The sequence below is a fragment of the Thamnophis sirtalis genome, unplaced genomic scaffold (genome assembly GCF_051295495.1).
Source record: "Thamnophis sirtalis isolate CommonGarterSnake01/CBP01778 unplaced genomic scaffold, rThaSir2_p1.2 scaffold_5, whole genome shotgun sequence".
Classification (NCBI taxonomy): Eukaryota; Metazoa; Chordata; class Lepidosauria; order Squamata; family Natricidae; genus Thamnophis; species Thamnophis sirtalis.
Window position 1 is genome coordinate 136,577,558 of NW_028261385.1, and position 15,112 is coordinate 136,592,669.

The 15,112-nt window shown below is 42.4% G+C and overlaps 1 protein-coding gene and 1 non-coding gene across 2 annotated transcripts in view; both read left to right on the plus strand.

Annotated features, from left to right (window-relative positions):
- Positions 1-740: 740 nt before the first annotated feature.
- LOC148045661 (U6 spliceosomal RNA) lies at positions 741-843 on the plus strand. Its single transcript, XR_015696835.1, has one exon. It is a non-coding gene; the product is annotated as a U6 spliceosomal RNA (small nuclear RNA).
- Positions 844-3,714: 2,871 nt separating this feature from the next.
- The window catches only part of SDC1 (syndecan 1), a 47,368-nt gene continuing 35,970 nt past the window's right edge, over positions 3,715-15,112 (plus strand). The window contains exon 1 of the mRNA XM_087716973.1: positions 3,715-4,004. Within this exon, the coding sequence (XP_087573099.1) occupies positions 3,939-4,004 (66 nt within the window). The 5' untranslated portion in view covers positions 3,715-3,938. The remainder of the gene's footprint in view (positions 4,005-15,112) is intronic.

Below are 15,112 nucleotides of genomic sequence, written 5' to 3' on the forward strand. Positions count from 1 at the left end.
AAGATTGGCAGTTCAGCAGTTTGAATCCTTAGTAAAGGAGGGAGCGTAAAAGAGGGAGCATAAAGGAGGGAGCTCCCGTTACTTGTCCCAGCTTCTGCCAACCTAGCAATTCAAAAGCATGTAAAAATGCAAGTAGAAAAATAGGGACCACTTTTGGGGGAAGGTAACAGGGTTCCGTGCGTCTTTGGCATTTAGTCATGCCGGTCATCTGACCACGGAGACAGCGCTGGCTCTTCGGCTTTGAAACGGAGATAACACCGCCCCCTAGAGTCGGGAATGACTAGCACGTATATGCAAGGGGAACCTTTACCTTAATTGTGGATAAGGTCTACATATACAACTGTTACATGTTCTCCATCCACACACAAAAATGGTCAGATTGGAAAGAAAAGAAGAATCCGAGCATGTGCAGAGTGTTCTGCCACTGCCAACTGAAAATGAGGAAAGCATTACAATTGTTGCAAGGGATAATTTAGGTTAGAATAGCAGCTGATTCCTGGTCCCCTCCTTTTCCAACCTCTGGATCTATGGGTTCTTGGGATATCAACATTGCTGCATTTAGACTCTAAGCTGAAAGGCCATATGCCTAAAGTTGAAAGACACAAGGATTCGAGCTTCTGTAGAAGAAATACAGAGCGAAAGGCCCAGGGATGTTAGGTCTGGCAAGAGTGTGCCAGAAACAGAGAACTTCCAGCCTTCTCTGGATCAGCGGATCCGCGGGCCTCCTGCACCTCAAAAATAAGACCTCCCCGTGCTTGCTTCGGCATTGGAACGATACCGAGAAGATTAGCATGCCCCCTGCACAAGGATGACATGCAAATTCGTGAAGCGTTCCATATTTTTGGGGGGATAAAAATATGGTGGATTATGCAAAATGTTCTTAAGGATAAAGTTTACCCCTCAGTTATTCTTGTTAGGTATAACTACCGATTGTACTGTTATAGAGACTAACTTGATTTTGCATTTAATAACCGCAGCAAGACTGTTGGTGGCGCAATACTGGAAGAAGGAAGATTTGCCTACTATTCAAGAATGGACATTAAAAGTCACAAACCTAGCAGAGGTGGCTAAAATATCAGCATATCTCAAGGACCACTCAAATGAGAGATATAAACTGGAGTGGGGAAGATGGATTGACTGTATTCAAAATAAATACGGGACTAAGAAATTCCAGATAGTTTATGACTGAAGAAGCAAGGAATGATATAATCTGTTTAGAGTTAGCCTAACAAAAGAGGAGTTAAAGCTCAAATGAAAGATGATACTAACTTTCTTTAAGTTTATTTTAGAATATCTTTGTTAAAGATTTATACCCTGTATTTGTTCTGGGAAGTTGTGGAGGGGGGGAAGGTTGTGGGGGGGTTCATGTGGGGAGGGCAGGGGAGGGGAGGTAAATATTTGTAAAAGTTTTTTTTTCTAAAAATTCTCAATTAAAAAAAAATAAGACCTCCCCGAAAATAAGGCCAAGTGCTTATTTCAGGTGGTCAAAAGAAAATAAGACCATGTCTTATTTTCAGGGAAACACAGTATTTATTACTACAGGAGCTCTGTATTAATCACCAAACTAGGGAGCAACACTTGGTGAATTTTGACTGCTAGCAAAGCTAGGTAGTATTTTGCAGAGTGTCAACTATTAGTCTGAAACCATAGACGGGAAAGATACAATACTATCCCAGAAGAGATAGTGGTCTCTCATTTCTGTATTGCCAAAAACTATGCCAGGAAAACTACCTGGGATGAAGTCTCTAGTGGACATTATGGACTTGAAGAGAAACATTTGCACATTTGCTTAGGTTGTTTGTCAAATAACCTTGCCTTGCTGTGAAAATGTGCTTAGTTTTTGCTGACAGGGAATTGAAAGGATGCAAGTCAGTGGTGGGTTTCAAATTTCTTTTAGAACCTCTTCTGTAGGTGTGGCCTGCTTTGTGGGAGTGGTTTGCCAGCCATGTGACTGGGTGGGAGTGGCTTGCCAGCCATGTGACCGGGTGGGAGTCGCTTGCCAGCCATGTGACTGGGTGGGTGTGGCCAATTTGTAAAATGTAGTAAAACTCACTTAACAACGCTCTTGCTTAGCAACCAAAATGTTGGCTCAGGAACTCTGGCATTGAAGTCTGCAAGTCTTAAACCTGTCAAGTTACAAGACCCTTGCACCCTTAACCCTTTAGAAAAAAAAACTCCAGGGGTGTTCAAACTTGACAGCTTTAAGACTTGTGGACTTCAACTCCCAGAATTCCTCCTCTCGCTCTTCATCTTGATGATGTGCTGACGGAGGGAGCTGGAACTAGTTCTAAATGGCGCGGTAGATTTGTGGAACCTCTTCTATAGAAGAGGTTAGAACTGGCAGGAACCCACCCCTGATGCAAGTGTTTCCAGGAATCAGACCCAAAAGTCTTTGGGTTGGAGCTGAAAAAAAAAATCAAGGGTCTTAACTATTAATTATAGTTACTAATTTTCAAATGTCAGAAAGCCAAGCATGTTAGCAATAGCAATAGCAGTTAGACTTATATACCGCTTCATAGGGCTTTCAGCCCTCTCTAAGCGGTTTACAGAGTCAGCATATCGCCCCCAACAATCCGGGTCCTCATTTTACCCACCTTGGAAGGATGGAAGGCTGAGTCAACCTTGAGCCCGTGAGATTTGAACAGCCGAACTGCAGTCAGCTGAAGTAGCCTGCAGTGCTGCACTCTAACCACTGTGCCACCTCGGCTCTGTTTCGAGGCATAGCTATCTCTGTGTGTTCTGTGTGTGCATGTAAATGGTATAACTTCATGAGGTGGAAACCTAGCTCCTCCGCACTCCAGGAGCTTGTAGATCAAGGGCTGTTAAGAAAACAGGATGGCAAATATTGGATTATCAGCCTTTTCACTGGATTTCTTCAGCCGTTCAGATGCTGAAGCGAATGGGAGAATTAAAAGGGCGCTGCTTCTGATCCAGCCTCTCTCTCTTTCTTACCGACTCCCGCTTCCTCCGGCCAGAACCTCATTCCGAGGTGGCTCAGTGGTTAAATGCAGCACTGCAGGCTACTTCAGCTGACTGCAGTTCTGCAGTTCAGCGGTTCAAATCTCACCGGCTCAGGGTTGACTCAGCCTTCCATCCTTCCGAGGTGGGTAAAATGAGGACCCGGATTGTTGGGGGCGATATGCTGACTCTGTAAACCGCTTAGAGAGGGCTGGAAGCCCTATGAAGCGGTATATAAGTCTAACTGCTATTATTCGCAGTCTCTGCATTTTCGTTTGTCTTAGGTGGACTCGCAGGTTACACACAGGACCGTCTGAATAGTATTATTCAATCCACGGATAGGGTCTTTCTCTCGGTTTAACTCGGAGCTCTACGGATTAAGGGCTCCCCCTCCCCGTCCCTCTGCGTTTTTCCTTCCCGCACCGTCCGTACTATGGAGGGATTACTACAAGCACCTCGGAGCAGGGAGATAGAAACCGGGAGAGACGTAAAGCTTCAACGGCTTTTAGGCAAAGCCCGAGGGCGCCCAGTGGGGTCGACCGAGCAACCAACCACGGGTGGTGCCGGCTAATCAAGAGATCGAGTCCCGAGAGGGGGAAACCAGAGTCCCTCGGCAGAGGAGGAATTTTACGCGGGACGGAGGAATAAACACAAGCGGGCGAGAGCAGGAAACGCCGCTTATGGTGCGAGGAGGAGGAGGAGGCGTGGTAAGTCTGGGCGGGGCTGCCTAGTGGTGGGAGGGACCCTTTCCAGTAGGTGAAGGTTAGGCTCTCTTCCCTTTGATTTAGATTAGAAAGAAGGCAAAAGAGTTCTAGCCTCGCTTCCTTCCCAAAGCGCCCTTTTCCCCCCCATTTCTTTTTTTGCAAGCGAAGCGAAGGCGGCGGAGGCGGCGGAAAAGAAACAGCCAAGAGGTTGCCTTGCACCGGGGGTTTCTTGTTTTTTTGCAACGCGGCTGCTGCTGCTTTCACGAACGGCGAAGGATGAGGTTCAGCGCGATAGCGGGGCTGAGCGCCTTGTTGGTCTTTGGCTTCCAAGCCGTCTTCGCGGTGAGTAGTAACAACCAACCCTCGGGGAAAGGGGAGGGGGGGGCGCCGGAGAAAGGAAGCTTCTCCGTGGCGGGTCGGCGCCGCGTCCTGGAGGAACCCGGCTTGCACGTGGTCGGTCAGCTCCGAGAAGGGGAGCCTGGAGAGAAGGAGAAAGCGGAGTCTTTCTTTCCTCTTTTGAAGCGAGCCAGGTTGAGTTTTGGGGCTCTAATGCCTTTCAGTAGAAGCGGCGCGGGGAATAGAGGGGGGGGGAGAAGACCCTTCCAAGCCCCCCCTCCGCGTCTTCTTTCTTCTCCCTCCCTCCCTCCGTCCTCGCCCTTGCTGGCCAAGCGGTCCCCGTGGATGTTTGGGGGATACACCGCTCAGGGAAGCGATTTCTGCCTCTTCCTCGCTCTTCTTTTTTTCCTTCTTCTTTTTTGCTCCTCTCCGGCTCGTTGCTGCTCGTCCCTCCCTCCCCTCCTTTCCCCAATTCCTCAACAGGTCCTGAAGGAGTGAAAAAAAGCTGGAGGTTGAGAGTCTATTGTGTGAGCCCCGGGAATGTGGCCGGCTTTTATTTATTGGCTGCCCCCGAAAGCTTTCTAATTCAAACCAGACCAGGGAGAGCCTCCTAACCTGGCTTGGAAGTCTTCTCTCCTCCAAGCCTCCCTCGCTCCCTCCCTCCCTGTTGCAATTAACCAGATATTTGCCTAGTTCGGCGCCGCGGTGCGCCTTTTCTGCTGGCTGCCTTTTTAAAAAAAAATGAAAAATAAAACTCTTCGTGGCAAGTTATAACTCGAGTTTTAAGGATGTGGCGCGCCTGGCTCCCGGTACTTCGGTGGCCCTGCCCTCCTTTCCCGGGACCTCGCTAATCTCTGCTGTGTGTGCTCTGTGCCAAATCCATTGGTAATGGTGCCAGTTTAACACACACACACACACACACACACACACACACACACACACACACACACACACACACACACTCTTGTGAGTAGGCTAACCTGAAAGCTGCCGGTAGAGTAGGTTGACTCCTCTTTCGCACGTTAGGAAATTTTGGTGTGGGAGGAGGGATTTTCCCCCAGTAAGACATGGGAGCATCGTACGTGCCTGCAAAGTACTGCTTTCATTCAGTTGGATGCTGGGGTGGTGGCGAGAAAAGTGATTTCTAGAAAAATAGTTTAATATCAGGAGGGGATACAGTTCCCACTGCACTGCACTGCATGACCTTCCCTGAGATACTATAGGTCGTTTGTGAGATTGTAGCTTGGCCATCTATCATGTGGGTGTGTTGAGCTGCCAATGAAGCCGTCATGAGAACTAACCAAAGCGGATTAGGAAGGTTAGGTAATGAGTTGAGTTACTTCTGATATTATCTCCCGTCAGATAAAGCAACCAGTCTTTATTACAGTCAGCAAAAGCATTAAAACAATTTTAATCATAGTAAAAAAATAATGCTCTGAAATACTCTTCTGATGATATCAAGTTTTCGCAGGTAAAGCTTTTGGATCATGAGGGTAGGGTGGAAAGAGACTACCAAATCTACGGATCCTAAAACAGAATTTGAATAAAACATGTGGCTGTTTATCAGGTCCAAATAACTAGCATTTATAAATGCCTGAAACAGCGAAACTGTTCAACACCCAGCCTCGAAGGCAGAAAACACCTAAGTCCTCTGATACATTTTTTTAGCCTGCTTTTTTTTTCTTTTTTTGCTTGCGTAGCAAGAATCTTTTGTCTCTTAAGCAGAAGTAGAGTTCACTTTCTTCTCCAAGCCTGTTTAATGGGGTTCAGCTACAGCTGTTAAAATGACAGTGGAAAACTATAATGTAGCGCTGAAGTTTCTGAACATCACCTTTCCTCCCAGTGACCTCATAACTCAGGGTAATGATTAACTTGACCCCCCCCTCCAAGAAGTCTTATCACAATGAGGACATTTCCATATTGGTGTGATTCAATGGATGAAATAGGATATGATGTAATTATATTTTGTTTTATGTGATTAATAGAAAACAGGGCTGCCTCTGGATACCTGTAGACAAGCTCACCTCATTCTGCTGTGTTTGTTCCTCAGGGCTGGGTCAATTTTTTTGGCTGTAATGCCTCCCTATTGCTAGCAAGAGACTACAAAATTCCCCCAATTTAAAATCAGAAAAGAGATGTTGTACTTTACTTAGACTTTCTTCACTGTGGACTTCAATAAAGATGGATGTGTAAAGTTCCCTAGCAAACGGAATGTGCTATGTTAGTTAAAAATGAACACAACATTAATATAATTTATTAGTTTAATAAAAGCAAATATGTTATTTATTAAAACTATTAAACCACTCCATGGAGTTGCAACTTTAAAAGCTAATATTGGTCTACTCTGTGCTAGAGTGCATTCAGTATTTTAAAGCTATCATGGGAATTCTTTTTTTCCCCTCAACCACCAGATGTCGCCACTGAACAAACTATGTATAGTTTATCTTAACGCCTACCCAGAGACTCAGCGGTAACAAATTGCTGAAATAATTTAATTACTCTTATTTGGGTCTAATAACTCATCATAATTTCCATTATAGTATGAATCTCTCTTGTTGAAGGATTAATCAGCTACAAACAATACTACAGTTTGCAACTGACTCTTCTTGCTAAGTCTATGGGAGGACCACCCAATCCATTTAGTACTGTACTGGCGGCTTTAATTCAGAAAGTAGCCTGCCCTATCTGGTTCTGTATGTAGCTCTACCCATCTTGTTATTGATTGCTGGCTGTCATTCAAACTGCAACTCTGCACTTTCGTTATTAAGGGGGGGACGACAAATAGTACAGACTGTATTTTTAAAAAAGTAAAAATGGGATTCAGATGGAACATGTATGGGAGAAAGTTGGATAGTCACAATTGGTGTGACGGCCTTTGAGGTACATAAATGTACCTTTAAGGTTTTTTACTTATCAACATTTACAGGCAGGAAAGGCGTAGGTAAAAGAAAGGAGAGGAGGCAAGAAATAATGGTGGTCCATTATGAAAAGATTGTTGGAGTTGATTCTTCCAGGTAGAGGGTTTGTAGTAGTAAAAGAGATTGTTCACTCATTTTTGTAAATAATAATGTACACCTTAAACCTGTTAAGGTAGAAAGAACAACCACAATTCTTATTGTAACTTCTAAGCATGGGTAGCAGACAACTGAGAGATAGTTGAATGGCTAAATTAAAGATTGTCTCAGTTCCACCCCCTACCAAGATACTGTGATTAGAGAAATAACTTAAGAAAAAGATATTAGTAATTCAGCCCATGTTGGATTTCTAGTACACTAGTAACTATAAGTGTTTTTTTAAATACAAAATTCATGTGTTACTTACTTAAAAGCTTACAACTACACTTCACTACTTCTGAAGTCTCAATAAGCTGTCCAATTTCATCTTTTATAAGATTGTATAACCTTTTATCAAGGAAATCAGTTGTGTGGAAAATTTGGATTAAAAAGAAGCTTCTTAAAGATTTATGCTGAAAGTAGCTGTTTTTTTGGCTTTGCAACTGGAGAGAGGGTTAACTGTAAAAGTAACCAAATGACTTAAATAGTGTATTGCTGAACTTATTAATTAGTACAGACTTTAGGTGACCAATGAATGTGTTACATTCATTTATATAGGTAAGGAAATATTGTAATCAAATTCATGACTTGTCTTAAAACAAGTATAAGTATAATAGAACAGATTTCTGGACTTTGATCTGACCTACATACTATGAATTTGAACTTTGTTTACTTTCTCTGTTAGGCTACCTAAGCAATGCAGTATATTACTTTAAAAGCTGCCAGTCTGTGTTTCAGATTTTTCTATATGAGGCTGTTTAGCATTGAAAAAGTAAAGGCAGTGTCAGCAAAGATTTTAAAACAGATCATAGAGAGATTGTTCTGTAAGTACTTTGAAAACTATGTGATAACTACCAGATATTAGCATGGCTTGGTTGAAAACAAATCTTGCAGGCTAATCTTACTTTGGATAAGAAAAGTTGTCTGAAGGGTGCATCATTGCAACTGGGCTAATCTTTAGTTTGAGAGACTTTTCACTGCCCATCCAGACAGCTTCCTCAGTCAGAGTTGTTGGGATGTACCAACTCCTGCCACACACAATTGAATCATTGCCACTGGACACTCTGGGGAGGAAACCTCTGAGGTTAGTGTGGTAGGAGTTGGTTCATTCCAACAACTCCCTGCCTAACTGACTTGCTCTGAATGATGAAGCTGCTTGGATGGGCAGCGAAATACACTCTATTGCCAAAAGTATTCGCTCACCCATCCACATAATCAGAAGCAGTTGTGAGCGAATACTTTTGGCAATATAGTGTATCAAACTAAAAATTAAGTCCAGTTGCAATGATTCAAACTTCAGAAAACCTTCAGTTAACTATTTGTATGATTGAGAATCTTCATCAAAGATAAGAAAAGTTATTTAGCAGATTGTGGGAATGCTGCAAATGTAATATGTCTTGATTTCCACAAACCAATTGAGAAAGTATTCCATAATATTCTAAGTGGAAAGCTGCTTACCTGTGGGTTGGATAGCATGATAATGATAAGTGGATGTACGATACACTTGAACATTATACTCAAAAAATAAGATATCAAACAGAATGCAACTCAGTTGTAGGGCCCGTGCTCTTCCCGTTTTCATTAATAATTATTATCATGGTTATTTAGTTGAAATTGTTTGATCCCACAGAAAATTTAAGACTTTCTGAGAATGCCAATGTTATTTTTGTGATTGTACTGCACAGCAGGAATCTATGGCAATTTGCAACTTAAGAGGTTCATCTGGGAAGGAAAACTAGAGATTTCTACAGGTTTCTGGGTAGCGTTAGGTGCAGTACCTGTTCAATCAAATACTACTAGAAAATCCCAGTAGAAAAGCATTGCCAGGAATTGCAATGACTTGCCTGTCATCAAATGTCAACTATGTTAAACAGGAGGGCCTTTACACAGATTCATTTTGTATACTAATTACATGCTTTTCTAGGCCAGAAGGCCATTTGGGCTATCGTTCATATTAGAGTAGTCACCACAGGTGCAAACTGTTGAAATGTCCTTGAAGGCCACTTGGAAGCTCCTCCGAAATCAAGTGGCTTGGGAAGTTAAAAGCATGGCATGGTATGCAGTTAACTGAAGAACTGTCTGTGTCCCATAACATCTGCCTGTCCCATGCAGTCTGACAGAATTGTCATTTGTTGGGTCATCTTCCCCGTCTCTGTTATGATTCCTTGGAATTGCATTCCCCCTGAGATTTGCACGGTCTCCACCTAGCCTCATTTAAAAAGGCCCTCAGATCCCGATTCATTCATTCTCTTGGGTTAATATGGGTTCTTAGCAGAGGTGGGTTCCTACCAGTTCGCACCAGTTCGGTAGAAGCGGTTCGTCAAATCTACCGAACCGGTTAGAAGAGGTTCCACCAGTGGACCCGGAAAGCAGGCCACACCTATAGAAGAGGTTCCAAAATTTTTTGAAACCCACCACTGACACACACACACAGACAGACTCACACAGAGAGAGAAAGAGAAAAAGAAAGAAAGGAAGAAAGAAAGAAAGAAAAAAAGAAAGAAAAAGTGAGAGAGAGATGAAAGAAAAAAAGGAAAAAGGGACAGAGACAAAAGGAAGGAGAGAGAGAGAGAGAGAGAGAGAGAAAGAAAGAAAGAAAGAAAGAAAGAAAGAAAGAAAGAAAATAGCTGGCCGGCAAGCCACTCCCACCAGGTCACATGGTCAGCAAGCCACTCCCACAAGGGAGGCCACACCCACAGAGTAGGTTCAAAAAAAAATTGAAACCTACCACTGGTTCTTAGGAGTGCTCTTCGCCATTGTGGGGGCCTACTGATTTTTCTGGATCACTTGTACTTTTTTATGAATTGCTGTTTTATTTTCTTCATCAGTTTTGAATCTTGTATGCTGTCCAGAGTCACCTTGAAGTGTTAAGTCTTACAAATCAATTGACTTAAATTAACAGATTCATATTGCCCCTACTTACCTGGTTTTGCCCCACCCCTGGAGCCTTGGAATGGGTATTGGGCCCTTGTGAGAAGCACCTTTTCTAACGTTGCATTATTTAATTCTTTCCAAGTCTGCGTTTGTTTCCTTTTCCATTGCTTAATCTGTTTGTCATGTTCTATACCTCAATCACTGTCACTGTGGAGTCAAGCAGCCTTACAAATTTGATTGATAGACAAATAGCTGTTCACGTAGATAAAACTTCATCTGTAATTCTCAGGAAGTATCTTAGTGAACTTCTGGAAGAAATATAAAATATAGTTATATCCTTCTTAGTCTATTATTAGACTGTTAGAAAATTAATCCTTTAGCAAAGCAAGGGAGACTCTAGAATTATGAATTGCATTTCCCAATTTAATGTATTCTAAGTATGTTAAGCTACAATTCCCATTATAACTATAAGAAAGGCAAAGGAGAACTGAGTGGGTGAATAAAGCATGAATGATAAATACTACTTAAGTATTGGAACCTTTTTAATGGCCTAGTCCCTCTCTCTCAGCCCTAGAAAGTAGACAAGGGCGAAGCATTTCCTAATCCTGCCACAAAAATTCTAGGATTAGTCCAGGCAATCACCAAGACTCAAAAACTGACATGAGGGCACACATATACTCAGGCTAATATAAATGCTGCCTGCTCAAAACCTGTGGACTAGAAACTTAATATTTATAAATATGTGGGCTAGAAACATATTTATGGAGAAATTCTTCTCTATTTTGCCATGCAATTTTCAGTGATAACATAGTAGAAATTGAAATAGGACATAACATTAAATGTTATATGAATACTGAAAAATGTAAAGTAGATTTGAAACACAATTTTAAAAAGAAAAAAAAAGCATACTAGCTCCAGTCATAAGAGTAATGTTTCCATCGTCGTAGATTCTAAAAATGATGACTGGTTAATAGTTGATATCTTAGTTGGCAAAGGTCAATACAGGGACAGAGGAAAAAAAGGCATAGGAAATTTTTTTGACGGAACATCCCCCCCCCCCCCACACACAAAGTAGATGTAAATTGTAGAAGTGTATTGGCTTTGCTTACAGTAATTGACAAAGGGGAAATATGAGCAGGAACTAGAACAGAGTTAATTATGAGGATGGAAACATTAAAGAATTAAACATGATGCCAAATATAGACGAGGGCAAGAAGCAAAAGTATTCTCATTTTAGTTGGGAATAGATGCATATGCATATGACATTCCTACATCTGAACACAAAATCTGAGATTTAAGGAATGGTAGTGTTAGCAATAATAACTCTTATAACTTCATTATTATGTGTGGTTAATCTACAGTTAGGTTCACCGTCTAAGACGGATGGAAACTTAATAATTCAAATCCCACCCGAGAATCTAAGTATTATTAAGGTGGTATATAAGACTATAGTCATTTCCAAGCAAGGTAGTTTTTTAGGGTGTTCAGATCTAATAAATTCAGCATTACCAGATATTGAGGAAATACTTTGCTGTTATATTCAGAGTCTTATACCAAAGATAGCAATGTTAGCAAGCCATTACTATGAGTAGTTTCGAGTGAGCAAAGTTAACAGTTGGGGGAAAGAAAGTATCAGTGTCGAAATTTGTAATATCAAGATGTTCTCCTTTGCATATAATGTTTATTTGCAGTATCTAAAAGTGTAGTTTCTTCAACTAATAACAATAGCTCTTAGACTTCACAGAACTTTCACAGAACTTTACAACCTCCCTCTAAGCCAGTGTTTCTCAACCTTGGCGACTTTAAGTCCTGTGGACTTCAACTCCCAGAATCCCCCAGCCAGCTGGCTGGGGGATTCTGGGAGTTGAAGTCCACAGGACTTAAAGTCGCCAAGGTTGAGAAACACTGCTCTAAGCAGTTTAGAGAGTCAACCTAATGGAGAACTTTAGGCTTTTGGAGTCATGAAAGAGGAGGGGAGAAGCGCCAAGAAGCTCTGGTGGAATGTTAGCTTTGGCCAGTGACTTAACACTAACAAATTAAATAATTCGATAACCGATAGAGCCGAGGTGGCGCAGTGGTTAGGGTGCAGGTATTGCAGGCCACTTCAGCTGACTGTTATCTGCAGTTCGGCGGTTCAAATCTCACCGACTCAAGGTTGACTCAGCCTTCCATCCTTTCCGAGGTGGGTGAAATGAGGACCCAGACTGTGGGGGCGATATGCTGACTCTGTAAACCGCTTAGAGAGGGCTGAAAGCCCTATGAAGCGGTATATAAGTCTAACTGCTATTGCTATAACGCCACTTCCCCCCCTGAGAATCAGTTCCATCATTCAGGCTGTTGGGATTGCTTGGCATTCTGGCATTTGCCTGGTCTAATTTGGCACAATATCAGTTTAGGTTGATACTGGGTGATTTAAGCATTGGCTGGCGGGCACTACTGCTTCTCTTGCGGCTTACTGAAATTTGAAACCTAAGCGTCTTCCATACCCATCTTAAGAAACCTTTGAGTTAATGTATATTGAAGTGTTTAACAATTCAGTAGGAGATGACACGTTGATGAAAGACATGTATCATAAATTTATTTACTAGCAGACAGAATGACTATGAAGACCTGTTTGTTACATTTTACATCTGTCCTTGATGTATTGTTCTTCACACTTATCTGCAATCTCCTTTTGAGTCATATGCTAATTGACAGTATCTTTTTCTGGAGAAAAGGAGGTAAATGGTAACCTGTGCTTATTTGATTTATTTGGGAATATTATTAAAGAAGGAAAAAAAAACCCTCTTATTTCTTGTCTGCTATGTGAGGTTCAACTGCTGGTCTCAATAATTTTTTTTTCTTTTTTAATTAGTAAAAATGATACAACAGTCAACAGATTGCAAAAACAATACAATATCAACATCTGTTTTGCTTTACATTTGACTACATTTCGAGGCATTTCCATAATGACAAAATCATTTTAAACATCAAAAACTACAGTCATCTTCTTCCCTCCCTCCCTCTTTCCTTCCCTCGTTTCTTCTCTCCTACTCCCCTTCCTTCCCTCCCTCCTTCTCTCCTTCCCTCCTTCCTTCCCTCCTTTCTTTTCTCCTTCTCTCCTTCCTTTCCCCCTTCCTTTCCTCCTTCCTTCCCCCCTTCCTTCCCTCCTACATTCCCTCCTTCCTTCCCTCCTTTCTTCTCTCCTTTCTTCCCTCCTTCCTTCCCTCCATTCTTCTCTCCTTCTCTCCTTCCTTCCCTCCTTGCTTCCCTCCCTCCTTCCCTCCTTCCTTCCTACCCCCCTTTCTTCTCTTTCTTCTCAATAATTATTTTTCCACCTGTAAATTCACATTTTCTGATGCACTGTCAGGGTCTTCTAGTAGTTTTTGTGATAAGCTGCTTTATGGCATAGGGAAATTCTCTTTTTAAATAGACTTCACGTAGGTGCTTTGTATCTTAGTAATCTTGTTACCTATTCCAGACACTCTGGGATGGACAAAACTGCTTGATCAGCTGTCATGAAGGTCATTTTAATTATACTGCCATAAAAATTGGATTCGGTAGGCAGACTGAAGTTCGACTAGCTTCACCCGTGTTCCTTACTTATTAAACGATATAGGCAGATCCTTACATATTTATGCTTGGAGCTGGCTTTCCTTTCTGTGGAGAAGTATTAATATTGAAGTATATTGAAGTATAATAATGAAGTATTAATATTGAGGTCTTTGCATGATTGAAGTCCTTATGGGACAATGGATACATTTTCTGTACTGGGCTGTGTACATTGCTTCAAGATAAAGTCAAGCGTGGCACGACAAAACCGCGCTCGACTAAAGCGCGCCCGATTAAACCGCATCGCTGATGTCATCAACAGGGTGACAACAGCGAGCGCGGAGAAAGAAGGGCGCTTTAAATAGCGCTTTGAAAGCAAGCCGATTCAAGTTAAGGTAAGGGTTAGGTTTAGGGTTAGGTTAAGGGTTAGGGTTAGGGTTAGGTTTAGGGTTAGGTTAAGGGTTAGGGTTAGGTTTAGGGTTAGGTTAAGGGTTAGGGTTAGGGTTAGGTTAAGGGTTAGGATTAGGGTTAGGTTTAGGGTTAGGTTAAGGGTTAGGTTTAGGGTTAGGTTTAGGATTAGGTTTATGGGGGTTAGGTTTAGGGTTAGGGATTAATTTTAGGTTTAGCGTTTACAGCGTGGTTCTGTCTCCGGGCTGTTGTCGCCCTGTGATGACGTCAGCTACGCAGTTTCGTCGAGCGCGCTTTAGTCGAACACGGTTTTGTGGTGGAACCAAAGTCAAGTATAGGTTCCTTACACTTCCAGCCAGATCAAAGAGAGAAAACTCATTTCACGAAGTAAAGGAGTTCTTTCCTTGCTTTCCCCCCTTCCCATGTTTCAAATGCTAAATGGTAATTTTGATTAAAATCTAGACATGCGGAAATAGCAGTTGTGAAGGAAATAAATGATCGGAAGGGGAAATAAAATATTTACTGGAAATAACTGCCTAGTATTCACGCGCTGCCTGTTCAAGTTTTAAATGACAGCCTCACACAGTTATTCCAAGAGAAAGACTATTGTCTTTCCTCCGCGAGCTGCACTGGCTTCCCATTGGTCTCCGGACCCGCTTCAAGGTGCTAGTCGTTACTTTTAAAGCCCTACATGGTATTGGACCTGGCTACCTGAGAGACCGCCTCCTGCCATTCACCTCCCAACGACCAATTAGATCACACAGGTTGGGCCTCCTCCGGGTGCCGTCGACCGGACAGTGCCGGCTGGCGGCTCCCCGAGGGAGGGCCTTCTCTGTAGCTGCACCGGCCTTGTGGAATGAGCTACCCGCAGAGATCCGGACCCTCACCACTCTCCCAGCCTTCCGTAAAGCGACTAAGAGCTGGCTGTTCCGGCAGGCCTGGGGCTGTTGAGTATTCCAGCCCCATTTGATGAAATGGATGCTGTGTTGATTTTAACTTTGTAATTTTATATATTTTAAATGTTTTTACTTTGTTGTGAGCCGCCCAGAGTCCCTAGGGAGTGGGCGGCATACAAATCTTATTAAAGTCAAAAGTCAAAGTATTGTCATTTATTGTAACTGGAGCAAGAAGGATGGTTAACTTAGAAGAGGCGCATAAACTATTGTTTGAGCAAACAGTATTACAAGGTGCCTATGTGTGAGCGATGCCACACATTAACAGCTATAATTTATGCTTGCCTGATTAAAC